Here is a 15,416-nt window from a genome sequence, read left to right on the forward strand (position 1 = left end):
GTACCACATAAGCAAAAAAGAAAAAAGCCAGAAGTGGTGCTGAGGCTCAAGTGGTTGAGTGCTAGCCTTGAGCTGAAGAGCTGAGGGACAGAGCCCAGGCCCAGAGTTCAGGCCCCACGACCGGACCAAAAAAAAAAGCTCAGGAACAGTGCCCAAGACCACCACAAAAACAAGGAGTCAAACTTAAAAAAAATTAATTGTGCTTCTTTAGCATAATTGAAAGGATGACTTTCCTTTTTTTTCTATTCTGGTATTTTTCTCCTAGCTCCTTAAGCAAGTTCTAGAATGGCTTCCAAGTACTCACAGTTAACAGAACATATTTGGCTAACAGTTTTTTCTTGTATGATCCAGACAATAAATTATTTTCCTTGTGTTATATCTTAAGCAAGATTTTCCAGCACTGCTTCATTGAAAATTAAACTGTTCTCTGTTATTTTAGCCAATAGTAACCCTGAGAGAACTTTTATTTTAAAGGTTAAATTTCTGATTATATTATATTTCAGAATCCAAGAGTATTGGAGCTAAGCTTAGCACTTCACATACAGCATCTTTAGCCTTTGTTCAGTTCTATAGTTAAGGTCAGGGACTGGCAAACTATTTCCATATAGGATCATATGGTTACTTTTTTAGGCTTTCTAGACTCTATAATTTAGTCACAACACTGAACTCTGTCATTGTAGTATTTATTAAAGCAGCACAAGCTAACAGCTACCAGGGCTGATGTAATCCACAGGCACTAGTTTGCCAGCCCCTGAAACAGACTTATTTCCATTGTTCTCATTTAGTTAGTGAGGGAACTGAGACTTAGTGACAGTAAGACTACCCCTAGAGTTGTTAACGTTGGTAAGTAAGGAAGCCAGGTTTATACTCAAGTTACCCTGGTTCTGGCGCTCCTGCTCATGTAACAGTGTTATAGTGAGATTAGTTCTGGGTTAACATAACAATGTGATTGCTATGTCTATTCTTGGTTGAACCTAGGCTTTTGCTCTTGAAGTTATTAAATCTGCTCATGAATGTTGGAAAGCATTACTTATGAAGAAGTGCGATGGAGGAGCTATAAAATGGTAAGAATTTGTCTTTTTGTTTGTGCCAGTACTGGAGCTTGAACTCAGGTCCTGGGAGCTGTCCCTTAGCTTTTTCACTTAAGGCTAGTGTTCTACCACTTGAGCCACAGCTCTACTGTCAGCTTTTTGATTAGAGATAAGATTCTCATGGACTGCTGAGACTGGCTTTGAACCATGATTCTCAGATCTAGGCCTATTGAGTAACTAGGATTACAGTTTTTGTTTGGGGGTCTTTTTTTCTTTTTGGCAGTACTTGTATTTGAACTTAGAGCCTTGCATTTATCAGGCAGGTGTTCTACCACTTGAACTCCCCAAAATTGCCTTTTCTACGTTAATTTCAATTATTTTTCATTTAAAAAGTATAAAACATCTATGCAGTGGGTGTTAGAGTTCTGCTCTGTGAAGCTAGGAATTGCCATTGTCCCCTTCTTCAAGGAATTTAGGTTTTATTGAGACACTGACAAGCAAATTAGGCATTTGATTGTAATACAATGATATGTGCAGACATACAGTAAAAAATTGCAACTTTTCAACCTTTGAAAATATAGTAGTAATAGTCTAACAACTAACACACTTTTTAAAATTGTTTTTAAGTCGTTGTACAGAGGAGTTACCATTCAGCAGGTCAGTTTATGAGTTCAGTGCATCTTGATTGATGTCATCCCTTTCATCATTCTCCCCATTCTTCCCAACACACCCACCACATCATTTCTTAGTAAGTCTTGTCAACATGATCGGATTATTAGCTTATTAAGAGTCGTCAAACGGTAGTAACATGTAGCATACATAACTTAAACATTTATTTTAAACATTTAATATATTTATTTACCAGTCATTGGATGCAGGGCTCAGGTCTTTTCTGTACAGATCCCATGTAGATTTTTCTATACATACACCAACTAAAGCAGAATAGAAAATAAAGATTTTTATAATCTTTAAATACCTTACAACTTAAAAACTGTTACAGAATGAGAGCAGTTGCTTATAACTGTAATCCCAGCTACTGGAGAGGTAGAGATGAGAAGGGCAAGGTTTCAGAGTAGCCCAGGCAGAAATTTAGTGAGTTCCTCATAATCAAATCCAGTAAGCTTAGCATGGTGGTGTATGCCTGTCATTTCTATTACATGGGAAATAGGAATAAGAGGCTTGTGATTTAGGTCAGCCTGGGCAAAAACATGTCGATCTTCAAGTAATAACTGAAGCAAACCAAGGGCTGGGAGATTGGCTCAAGTGATAGAGCATTTGACCAGGAAGCAAAAGGTCTTCAGTTTCCAATCCTAGTACCATCAACAAAAGAAACCTTAGCACCTAGCAGTTTACTACCTCTATTGAGACTTTATAGAGCCTTGGTATTGTTTACAGACTTCCTAGTTGTGAGATTTACATGTAGCATTTTTCTTACCACATTCCTTTTATTAGTAAGAGTGATTACTACTTATATTGTAAAATTATAGTAATAACTACAACTGACATAAGTGACTTTTGGTGAAGCAAAGTCACATAGTAAACCTGGGGAGCAGAGCCCCCAACATCATGGCCCCTCTGAATCAGAAGAAATGGAAGGAACTCACTCATTAGCACACAGCTATACTTCCTAAAGAGTTCTAGCTTCCCCCATGTGATCCCATTGTTTCCCAGTTATCCACAGTCTGCTGTCATTCCTTCTGTGCTGATTCTTCTACTTATCTTTACTCTGAAGGGAACTTTAGTTCTAAGTTATGACGTGTTTTTGCAGTAGCCCATCTAGGGATTGCATTACAATAAAAGTGACATTTATTGACCGTTATACTGTTCCAGAACTTGAGTGTCTTATATGTTTTCTTCCATTAATTTCAAGATAAAATACGTTACACTCTCCACTTACACAGTAGTAAATTGAAACTACATGAGATTTAATAACATATTCACTCAGTAGAGTATTTAAACCCAAATTCCAAACCTATCTTAGCAGTTGTCTTTGTCTGTATTGCTATGACAAAGTATCTGAAGCTGGGTAGTGTGTCAAGAAAAGAAGTTTTTTGGCTTACAGTGTAGAGGGCTTAGCATCTATTTACCTGTGGAAAAGGCTTAATGGCAGACGGCATCACACAGTAGAAGCACATGAAGAGGTGACTCAAGACCTGAGCCTTGGAAGGGACTGGCCTCCATCTTTTATAACAGTTGGTATTAATCCACTCTGGTGAGACCTGCATTAATCTCAAGAGGACAGTCATGACCCAATCATCCCCCCAGTAGGCTCTACCTGAAAGCTTCCAGCATCTCATCACCACCACACTGGAGACCAGACTTGCAGCGCACAGGCTTGGGCGTGGAGGGGGAATTCAGATTCAAGTGTAGTCACACCAACATTCTGTTACCTTGTCTACATATCTACATATCTCACAACTGGGACTCCAACTTGGTACCCAATGCTTCTGCCCATTACCTAATGCTCTACCAACTTAACCATGCTCCCAACCCCCAACAGAATTTTAACTTAAGAATTTTGAGGCAGTAAGCCAGATGCTGGTGGCTCACACCTGTAATACTAGCTACTCACGAGGCTGAGATTTGAGGATTGTGGTTTGAGGTCAGCCTGGACAAGAACATCCACAAGACTCTTACCGCCTATTAATTATCAAAAAGCTAGAATTGGAGGTATGGCTTAGTTGGTAGAGTGCCAACCTTCAGCCAAAAAGTCAAATGAGAGCATGAGGCCCTGAGTTCAAGTCCCCAGTACCAGCACATACAAAAAAAATGAATTTTGATATAAGTTGTAAGCACTTAAAGTGAAAAGCATGGGAATTTTAATGTTTTATCCACTCTTTTTATTAGTACTTAATTTGTAAAGTAGTTACTTCTTTTGCCTTTGTGTAATGAGCAGCCTTCCTCTTGCAGTGTACTGTTGCTGAAGGAGCAAGCCTCCTTTCCTTCCTGGTCCCCTCCTCACCCGTTTTCTTTGTGCAGTGTAGGTTAGATCCACGCTCTTCACTACAGCCATTCTCTCAATCCTTGTATCCAGACCACTTCAGAATGACTTAGGGAAGCATTGGAAAGTTCAGGTGCAGTGTCTCCTCTGAATATTTATTAGGATCTCTGGGGAAGTGGTATCTAAGCCAGGTATGATTTTAACTCCAGACATATTTCTGATGAGTTTCTACTTAAGAACTAAGAAATCTAAACTTTTCATGAGAGATCAAACAAGACCTTCCAAGGTCCCGTCTCATTACCTTGCTAGCCTCGTTTCTATCACTTCCTGCTTCTACTTTGGGCTACAGCAAGGATTCCTACAAAGTCCATACCCTTTATGCGCTAGGCCGGTGTTCTTTTGTCATCTTTGCTTCAATGATGTTCTCATTTTTGAATGAGCTAATTTGTCCTTTAAGACTTCATCTAGATCCTTCTTTAGAAAAAATTCCTAAAGATCTTGGACTCACCAATAGACATCTAGTGCAGTTAACTATTGAATAGTATTTTAAAGCCTAAAAATATCTTCTACTTTTTTTTGCACGTTTTTATTATAAAATGTTGTACAGAGGGGTTACAGTAACATGAGCAAGGTAATGAATACATTTCCTCTTGAGCATTGGTTGCTTCCTCCTTCGTTTTCCCCCTACCATCCCCTCCATCCCATCTCCACAACTACCTCCCACCGAAGTTGTAAAGTTCATTTTCAACATAGTGTTTTGTACATCTCATTGTTACAATGGGTCAACCTGTATCCTTCTTTAAGTATTTTGTTTTTTTCCCTTCCTCTCCCTGAATTAGAGAAGTGTATATAAAAGATGAAGGGCACCAACATCAAATACAGTGAAAATAGGGGTTATACCGTGGGGAAGGAACATACAAAGCAACAAAAAAAAATCACATGATACATTATAAATACAATAGCAAGAAGGAAAAAAAGACATTTGTGTTGCTATCTTAGGGTTCATTTAGCATCATCTTATGGTCATACGTACGTTGCTTTTGGCCTTTTCTGCTTGTCCTACACTTGTATTAGTTATTGCAAATAAGGGAAACCATGGGACCTATGTTTCTTTGGGTCTGGCTTACTTTACTTAATATAATTCTTACCATAGCTAAGATATGGAACCAACCCAGATGCCCCTCAGTAGATGAATGGATCAAGAAAATGTGGTATATATACACAATGGAATTCTATGCCTCCATCAGAAAGAATGACATTGCCCCATTTGTTAGGGAATGGAAAGACTTGGAAAGAATTATAAATTTTTATTGTTTTTGCCAGTTCTGGGGCTTGCACTCAGGACCTGGATACTGTTCCTAAGTTTCTTTTGCTAGCACTCTACCACTTGAGTCACAGCGCCACTTCCGGCCTTTTCTGTTTATGTGGTACAGAGGAATCCAACCCAGGGCTTCATGCATACTAGGCAAGCACTCTACCACTGAGCCTCACATTCCCAGCCCCTCTGCTACTTTTTTAATCCAAGTTATGACTTTTGTTTCTGGGACTGCTGCATTTTTCATTGATACTTTGAGTCGTTCTCTGAAAGTAACTTTTTACCGGTGGTAATATGTACTCTGAAAGCTGTATATTCTTGGAACAGAGAATTTTCATTATTTCTATTCTCACCTGAGAAAACTTTTAGTTTTCTGTTATAGGAGAAATAAGTATACTTATAAATAAATATATAATATATATTCTGTTACAGGAGAAATAAAATTTTATGACATAAGTATTTCCCTTTCAGCCTCTCTCACCTTCTCTTCAAATACAGCTTTCTGATTTTAAGAAACCAGAAATGTACTCTGGCTTCTCACATTATTTATTTTGGCCCTTCTGTCTTTCAAGTTTTTCAAGTTGTGATTGACTTTTGAATATCCTTCTACAGTAACTCATAAGTTCTTTACTCACAGTATTTTGTTAACATCCATTCTCTTATTTAATATATTCTGTACATTAAATTCAGAATTTTTTTAGGCCTAATGCAACTCCTTCAATTCAGGATTGAAATAATCTCCTAAACAATGCACAAGCCTCATATTCTGTCTCCTATCCCTCTGTTTCGTTGATGAACTTCTGCTCTTCAAGAGGAAGTCCAAACATCATCTCTGCACACTTCACATTGCTGCTATATACTCCTTTGCATGTTTTCATGCTCTGTGTTAGGTCTTTATCATAGCACATTATATGTAAATAGGATTTGACACATAAGCTCATGTCTACATGCTTATTGAGTAAGGAATATATATTCAATTCAAATTAAGTGTTGAAATTATTTCTTTTTTGCTTTCTGGAATAAAGATGGATGTAATTTGTGGCAAGTACTTTTATGTACTGGAAGCTGCAGTTCTACTTAGCTTTGTGAACATTCGCCCGTGCTACTTCCTTCTATAAACTATTATGTTTATCCAGAATCATTGTCAGTCTTAGCTCCTTGTATTTTTCTCTCCTTTGTTCTTAACTATTTGATCTAGAGTGGGAAACCTTGGTAAGTCTATAAATCTGTATCCTGGCCATTGTTTTTGGGAATCTCATGAATGGGGCCTTTGATTGGAGACTGACTTGAAGAAATAATTTTCCATTTACTAAAGTTCCATGTTACTGGACCTTTCAGTTTCATCCTTTTTATCTGTTTTGTTGTTTTCAGGTAATCATCTATTTCTATTTCTTTATATTCGATCAGTTATTTTATAAATTAATTTCTTTTAATTACCTTTAAATTCAGTTTGGGCTTGTTGTACATTTTTTATATTGCTAATTCTTTGCTGTAATGTCATGTCTGCTTAGTTTGGCCAGAAAAGTTGCGCATATGTACATAAACATATGTAATGCTTATATGTAATGTTTATATATGTTTATATGTAATGTTTATAAACTGTTCTGTTTCTTCAGCCCTGGGCATTTAGAATTTTAGGACTGAAGATTAAGTATCTAACTACACCAAAGAAAGCACATTCTTTTTAATTGATTTAATCTGATTTATAGTAGGAACGAACATCCTCCTCCTTTCCCTCCTTCTTTCCTTCTCCCCCTATGACTCTACTGTTTTTCCTCCTGAAGGCTAGGAGCAAAGTTTGAGAGCTGAAGAATCCTGTTGATTATGAGTTCCACGGGTTAATGTTGTATCCCAGCATCCAGAAAAGTATGTTCCTCTCAATACTTGGGACATACTTAGACTTAAAAAAGTTTATCTGGCCAGGTACTGGTGGCTCATGCCTGTAATCCTAGCTACTCAGCAGGCTGATATCTGAAGATCACAGTTTGAAGCCAGTCTAGCCAGAAAAGACCCCGTGAGACTCCTATCTCTAATCAACCACTCAAAAACTGGAAGTGGCGCTGTGGCTTAAGTGGTAAAATGCTAGCCTTGAGCACAAAAAGGCTCAAGGACAGTGACCAGGCCCTGAGTTCAAGCCCCAAGCCCCACAACCAACAACAACAACAAAAAGTTTATCTGGAAATTCAAATTTAATTGGGTATTCTCCCTTTTTTTTCTGACAGTTTTATATAGGGAAAGATAACACCCCACCTTCCGTATTTCTCACCACCATTTTCTAAGAATTAACACAGAAGGCATTTGTTTGAGTTATAATATTAAAAACATATTTAGTGTACACCATGCTTTCTTTTTTTTTTCTTTTTTTTTTTTTTGCCGATCATGGGACCTGAACTCTGGGCCTGGGCCCTGTCCCTCAGCTCTTCAGCTCAAGGCTAGCACTCTACCACTTGAGCCACAGTGCCCACTGCTGGCTTTTTCTGTGTATGTTGGTGCTGAGGAATCAAACCCATGGCCTCATGCATGCAAGGTACACCATGCTTTCTCCAGAGAGCTAGCATTAAGACTTTGCAGTATCTATTTTTAGGGGGCCTGGATCTATTTATTGTTATTATATTTCCTTGGGATAACATCTGAATTACAAGGTCATACCTTTTTCAGTTTTCAAATTGCTTTTAAATGAGCTGTGGAAAATAGAATACAAAAAGATATAGTTTAAAGATGGTATTGCCAACTTAGATCAAATTTTATTCTTGCTGAACCAAACATGATGATGCATTCTAATAATGATAGCACACAGGAGGCTAAGGCAAGAGGGTCTGAAGTTCAAGGCCATCCTGCAGCTACAAGTAGTAAGGTTCTAGTTTTATTCATGCTGAGAATGAAAATGTTTCCCATTATGAGTCTGGATGGAACCCTAAATGAACACTGTAATCACTGTTGTCAATTATAGACAGATACAGTTTACAAAATAAATAAATAGGTAGGTATCCTTATCACAGATCCCCCTCACACACGTATTTCACAAAGAAGTTGTGGAGATAAATTTGATAATGAATGTCCTCCAGGTCCAACTAAGGAGAAATATGTTTGTGTTTTGCCTACTTATCTCCTTTAGTAGACAATCACTGGCAATCCCTTTGGCCTTAACTCCTCTCTGTGTTGCTTTTTCCTATATCCATTTTAATCTGCCAATTTCTTTAATGAAATTTTGAAAGTTCAGCCTTGGTAACTGTGGGAAAATGGTACCTCTTGGTTAATCTAGAAGCAAACCTTGTGTGGCAGTAGCCAGCTTGAGGCAAAATAGGAAAGGTCTGGACTTCACTGATCCTGGCTGATGAGGTTTTCTGTCTTCCCAAACTGCTGTATAGTTAGTTGTCTAACAGTTTTTACCTTCATTTAGTATCCTGTTATCTTTAATCTTACCTGTCTGTCTGACAAAGAGAATCTACTTCCATTGCTAGTTAAAATATTGATCACATAGAGGAAAATTTCTCCCATGCTATGGGTTCACTTTTACTTTTCTGTAATATAAGTGAATTGGAGTTGTATAGATTTATATACACCCTAGGTAATTATTAGAATTTATATATTATTTGAAATCTTTTTTATTCTAGACAGTACAGTGTTACTTTAGTTGTATTGATTTATGTCCATTCAGCTCCTGTTCATTGGCTGAAATTATACAGGCAAGGTGGAGTATTTGGAGTTGGTTCTTCTTTGGTGATTGCACCTTTTGCATTGTATTAACATGTTCTCTTTTGTTGTGCAGCACAAATGTGCAGGTGTGTGATAGCCCTTTCCATTGCACCCAAGAGGAAGCAAGATCATTAGTTGAGTCGGTAAGGAGCAAGTATCTACTGCACCCATTAATTAAATAAGTGTCTTGGGAAGTCTCATGGAAATGTTGAAATACATAGCAATGAAATTTTTCTAGCTGTTTTGGAAAGCAGAATGTTAAAAAAAGAAAAAGTTCTCATCCTTCTTTAATTCAGGGAATAATTTTGCGGGGTTATTTCTTCTGAACCACACCTCCAACCTTAATTCTTGGAACTTAAAACAAAAACTTTAAAAACTTTTCGTTGAGTTTTTTTCCATTTTTAAGTAGCATTTTCAAATGTTTCTAGGCATCAGGAGCTCATTATTGTTTATATATTTCTGTGAGTAATATGTCATGTAGTTCCTGTGTGGGAACAGGTTCTTGGGGCTGATACATGTTGGCTAAAGGAAAATGAAGGAAATAAAACAGATAAGAGTGCCCTTTTCTTAAAAAAAAAAATTGCAGGGGTGATGTTCAGAGGGCTTACCGTTATATAAGTAAGGTAAAAAGTACATTGCTTTTTAGACAGTGTCACCTCTTTGCTCTCTCCCAGTTTTTTCCTACAACAGTACCCTTTTCATTTCCATTTAGTTCACCTATCTCACAGTGTTCTCCAAGCCAAGAAGACATCCATGAATTTTTACGTGTCCCACTGACAATGCTGCATAAAGGCAACTGAACTTATTAGTAAATTAATGCCTAATTTGGAGAATACTAAATTGAAAAATTACAATTCAGATAATTAAGTAGTGTAGGCATCTAAGGAAACACTCAGCAGGGATCTTAGAATTGAAACCTTATTTATAAATTAAGGGCTTTTAAAAACTAATTATGAACTAGAAACTAATGAATTTAGGTCTTTAGGATCAACTAAAATGTTCCTAAATGTTATTTGCTTGTGATGGCTGCTTTTAATTTGTTGAGGGTTTTATTTTCTACTAATTCATCAGCTATTTAATTAGGGTTTGCTATGTGGTAAGAGTTCCTTGCTGAGGATGAGTATTAAAGATGAGGATGCAGTATTAAAGATGAAAAAAAACCCTCTGCTTCATGAAGATGAGATTTTATTTGTGGAGATGGAGGTGAGGTTTTAGTTAGATACTTGTATAATAAATATGTAAGTAAAAGACATAACATGTCAGTACACCATAAATGCTGTTATAAAAAGGGAGCAGGGAGAGGGGCCAAAGTTCCTAGGAATTGTAGTTATTTAAAAGGTGGTCACAGACAGCCTGTGAGAAGAGAACTTCAATTTGATCTCAGAATTGTAGAAGATAAAGCAATGAGCCAAGTAGCCATCTGAAGAAAGAGCATTGCAGACTTTGGCCATGAGGCAGGAAGATGCCTTATATACAGTTCAGGAAGTAGTCAAAATGACTACACTAACTCCTGGAAGACAGAGTGTGCGGAGAAAGGAAATGAGACAGGAAATGTTTTTTTTTTTTTTTTTTTTTGGGTCCGGTCGTGGGGCCTGAACTCTGGGCCTGGGCGCTGTCCCTCAGCTCAAGGCTAGTGCGCTCTACCACTTGAGCCACAGCGCCACTTCCGGCTTTTTTCTTTTTGCTTATGTGGTGCTGAGGAATCAAACCCAGGGCCTCAGGCATGCAAGGCAAGCGCTCTACCACTGAGCCATCTTCCCAGCCCGAGACAGGAAATGTTTGGATCTAAGGGTAGAGGTGGAGGCAAATTAGGAAAGATGCTGTCAAGATCATGTTTCTTTTTCTGAATAAAGTGCAAAACCACTGGAGAGTTGAGTGAAGGAGAAATAATCTGCATTAGATTTAATTTCAATAGCTTTATTTGCTTTTTGTTGTTATACTACTGTCTTCTTGATGTTTCTCAGAAATTATATCTGTTAAACAACAGATGACTGTGCATATAAAAAGGTTTATTTGTCGCCAGGGCACCTGTGGTTGGCTCACACCTGTAATCCTAGCTACTCAGGAGGCTGAGATCTGAGACAGTTCAAAGCCAGCCTGGGCAGGAAGGTCCGTGAGACTCTTATCTCTAATAGGTCATCAGAAAACTGGAAGAGGCACTGTGGCTTACGGGTAGAGCACTCGCCTTGAGCTGAAAAGAGCTCAGGGACAGCGCCCAGGCCCAGAGTTCAAGACCCAGGACTGACAAAAAAGAAAAGGCTTATTGTCAGAGATTGGCTCATAGGATTATGACACTGTTCCAAATCTGCAGTTGATAGCAGTTCTAGTTAGCTTAGAGACCTAGGAGAGTCATTTGTGCAAAGTCTGTAAACACCTTACTGGAGAATTTAAGAGAGTAAGGTTTTTGGTTTTTTGTCTATTCAGGCTTCCACTGATAGGAAAGGAGGAGGTCCACCTATGTCATCCACCCACATATGGAAAGCAGTTTGCTTTACTCAGAGTTTGCTGATTTAGATGTTAACTTTGTATTAAGAACTCACTCCAATTCTACTCATGAATTTGTGAGAAAAATACTTTAATTTTGAAGAAATTAAAATTTCATTTTCACTGGGTTTCTTATCCAAAGCAAGGAGAGTCCTACCTCTGGTCTGCTTTTCCAGTGTCCTACTTTGAAAAGTTACATCCCTTTTTCATAGAGCAAGAAGACTAAGGGACCAAAGTTATGGACTTACCGAGGGTCCTTATTCTAGGTATGTTTTGACTTCCCAAGACTGTGGAATTCTTTTTTTTTTTTTTTCCCAGACAGCTTGAGTCTTGTTTCCAGGGCCTCTTGGAAACCAGGCCCTACATCTCCCTAACCCAAACATCTTCCCAGATCTTATTTCTGACTGTGTGGGCTGTGTGCCCACCATTTCTGCAGGGGCCAGTGAGTGGCCATTTGGAGGTAAAACAGGCACAGGTGTGCCACCTGGAATTTCTGCCTGCGTAAGAGGGAGACAGAGCAGGGCCATGTGCCTTTCCCTTTCCTTACTCTACCAGGTCAAGTCACAAGCCTCTAAGGTGTCTAGAATTGTAAATGGAGCTCTCATGTCATAAAAAAATAAAGGTCATACAAGGTAACTGGGCAGGATACATTTTTATATCCTATTGTTTACTTTGCTAGCTTGGGCTATTTTAACTGTTAAATGTTTATGTGTATGGTTTGTTGTCTGACATTTGTGTCTGTTCTGAACCTCAAATGTCAGAGACAGGTCTTTCATAGTAAGGATGGACACATTTAGGGAATTAGAAACTAATTATTAAATTTGAATCTGGAAAGTCTTTTGTTATAAAAAAGAAGCGGTTTTAAGTGCATGTAGTTGGCATGTTCTGCCTCTTCACAGGGATCAGTTAATATGTAATGAACTGAAAAGTTATATAATCATTCTAATGATTTATTAAACTACATAACAGGATTTATGCTTTCTCTATGAATATTGGTTTCCCCTGTTAATACATTAAAATAAAAATAGAGGCCAGGCGCTGATGGCTCTTGCCTGCTCAGGAGGCTGAGATATGAGGATCGAGGTTCAAAGCCAGCCCAGGCAGGAAAGTTTGTGAGACTCTTATCTCCAGTTAACCACAGTGGCACTGTGACTCAAGCGGTAGAGCATTCACCTTGAGCTGAAGAGCTCAGGGACTGCGTCCAGGCCCAGAGTTCAAGTCCATGGCCAACAAAAATAAATAAAGATATTGTTGTTAACTTTAAAAGTCTTCTATCTCAGGAAAATCTTTCAGATGTGTGTACTGTAGACTGTATTTTCTCTATTCTAAGACTCTTTACCCGTGGCTACCACCATAATAAACCAAAACAGGCAAGTTCACATCTCTGGAATACAACTAAATATTATATGTAGCATCTTCATGCACCACATGCACATGTGTTTGCATGTGTATATGTTTGATTTTTCATTCCTAACACTTCAGCCTTGGAAACAACAGAAAGGAAACTTCCTATTCTGAGTTCCCAGCTCTTAGTGGTTCCCATGAGTTTTTATTGAGAAATACTTGCGCATGCGCTCTTTCACTTGACTCTGTGATTTCTTTGTGGGAAAGAAGGAGCAATAATAAAAGGTAAAGAGGAATGTTTTTTTTCAGATTAAGGAATTGAGATGTCAACTTTGTTTTATAATTTCATGAAGAAATTATTTTTGGTTTCACTTTTCACATTCAAATATAATTTAAGACTTTTTTTTTCCTGTTCTTACCTTTCAGGTAACAACATCTTCAGTGAATAAAGACAATAATGTTGAAGGTATCGTATATTTTAGATTCTGATAGGCAAGATCTCTAAGTTTATTTATTATGGTAATGGGAACTGAAAAGTAATTAATATATAAATGAAGTGAAATAATTTTAATATGAAAATTTTCTGATGAAATACCAAATTTCCTAATTTTAGAAAATGAAGAGAAATGCACTTATTACTTTTGCACTAGAAAATTATTATTGCAGTGACATTTTTGTGTGTGATGAAGGAAGTAATGAGAAGTTGTAGTTAGTTCTGATAAACTGGAAAAGAATCACAAGCTGTATGTTGTGGTATACGCCTATAATTCTAGCTCCTCTCAAGGCAAAGGACTGAGGACCCAAGTTCAAGGCCAACCCTGGCAAAGTTAGGGAGACCCTGTCTCAAAAACAAAATACAAACAAAAGGGCAAGGGTTGGGGCTAAAGTGGAAAACACTTGCCCAGCTTCCTTGAGTCCCTGGGTTCAAGCCCATGTCGGTAAGAGTAATGAGTTTTAACTGAAGACCTTAAAATTAAAATGTATAGTAGGATTGAGTTAATTCCATGTTCTTGATTAGCATTATTTGAAGCTGTTTGGAAAATCAAGTAATAATGTTCTGGGTAAATTTTTCAAGATACATGCACATATATGTATATATACATATCATTTGTCTTTGGAGATATTGCAAAGCTTTCTAGTGTAAAATGCTACAAGAATATTCATTCACCTTACAAATTCAGAGGCAAAATGAGAACTATTTACTTTGAATGCCTTTGTAACTGTTTAGAATTGTCCCTGGACATAATTTCAAAGCAAAGCAAAGCTATATTCCTGATAGGACAATAGTGTCTCATTTCAGATAATTGATGGGCAGTGAAATTTATAGCAAGTGATTTTCCTAGAACTTTCCACATTATAGGAAGGACACTTAACTTCTGTGTTGTTTACTGGAGACTAAACCTATAAAGTATAGAAAATAACGTGGGAATGTTCTAGAGTTTGTAATGTAGTTTGATATAAGGCTTGAGCCAACTGAGAGAACGTAGACAGGAATTTAGAAGGAAGTAATGTTGACAGCAGAAATATGATATACTGAGATTATTACTCTTATCTGCCTAAATGCTTCCCAAAGATCTTCAATTAAATTTGTTCTTCCCTCTCTTCCACTTCTCCTCCTCCCTTACCACCTTTCTTCCCTCATTTTAAGCAGAGCAAGTTTGGCACTTCCTTGGCAAATGAATGGAGGTTTTGAAGTTTTGCCATCAAGATTTCAGCCTGTAAGGAACTCTCTTAAATGCAAGAGATAAGCAGGTCTATAAGCATTTGCTAACTTTATGTTGAAATTTCATTGACATTTTTGAAATATGCAATATGTAAATAAATAATTTTTTGATTTGTCTCCTCTGGATATTTATTGATATATAAAAAGAAAAGATTTGGCTTAATTTCATAGCAGGAATCTGGGGACATTGTTTTGAAGAAATAATGATTTTAGTAGCTTGTGTGTCTATAGATTAAATGTAAAAATCACCAACTCAATTCATCAATAAAATGTTTACAGATGCTGCTGTTTTTATTTTTTAAATTGTGAAAATACCATACAGAGGGGTTACAGTAAAATTCTTATTTTTATGCCATGTTATTTCTTTGCTGGAAAAGCCTTTATTTAGCCAACCTCTGTCCTTTCTTCCCAGTGTCTGTGTAACTTCATTATAGTTATTGAACTCTTCCCTGTATTTTGGAGATCCTAACATTTTTTATTGTTTCTGTCAGTTCTCTTCTTCATGGTGATGGCGTCACATCTTTGGAAGGTGTCCAGATCTTACTCCTATGCTTTGCCTATTGATATCTTTTTAAATGCCTTTGACCTCTCTTGTCCTCGAACTTGATTGTTGGCTTTTCTTTCTCTGTCATTGTTTTAGGTGCTGGTACTGGGGCTTGAATTTAGGCCCTCATATTTTCACTTGGCTTTTTCATTCATGGCTGATGCTCTTCTACTTGTAAAGCCTTGTCTTGCTTTTTTTTTTAATATTTAGAATTTGCTTTTGCCAATCCTGGGGCTTGAACTCAGGGCCTGAGCACTGTTCCTGAGCTGCTTTTGCTCAAGGCTAGCACTCTACCACTTGAGCCACAGCACCACTTCCGGCTTTTTCTGCTTATGAGG

General features: G+C 37.5%; 1 protein-coding gene across 2 annotated transcripts in view; it reads left to right on the top strand.

Annotated features, from left to right (window-relative positions):
- The window catches only part of Ppa2 (inorganic pyrophosphatase 2), a 55,041-nt gene extending 40,217 nt beyond the window's left edge, over positions 1-14,824 (top strand). Inside the window, exons 9-12 of one of the 2 annotated variants that reach the window (XM_042701840.1) lie at positions 979-1,064; positions 9,057-9,126; positions 13,238-13,277; positions 14,460-14,824. In XM_042701840.1, coding sequence (XP_042557774.1) covers positions 979-1,064; positions 9,057-9,126; positions 13,238-13,277; positions 14,460-14,491 — 228 coding nt within the window. In that variant the 3' untranslated portion in view covers positions 14,492-14,824. The remainder of the gene's footprint in view (positions 1-978; positions 1,065-9,056; positions 9,127-13,237; positions 13,278-14,459) is intronic. The other variant, XM_042701841.1, reaches the window with a different exon arrangement.
- The last annotated feature ends 592 nt before the right edge of the window (positions 14,825-15,416 follow it).

This window comes from Dipodomys spectabilis, unplaced genomic scaffold (genome assembly GCF_019054845.1).
Source record: "Dipodomys spectabilis isolate Male_0828 unplaced genomic scaffold, ASM1905484v1 ptg000297l, whole genome shotgun sequence".
NCBI lineage: Eukaryota > Metazoa > Chordata > Mammalia > Rodentia > Heteromyidae > Dipodomys > Dipodomys spectabilis.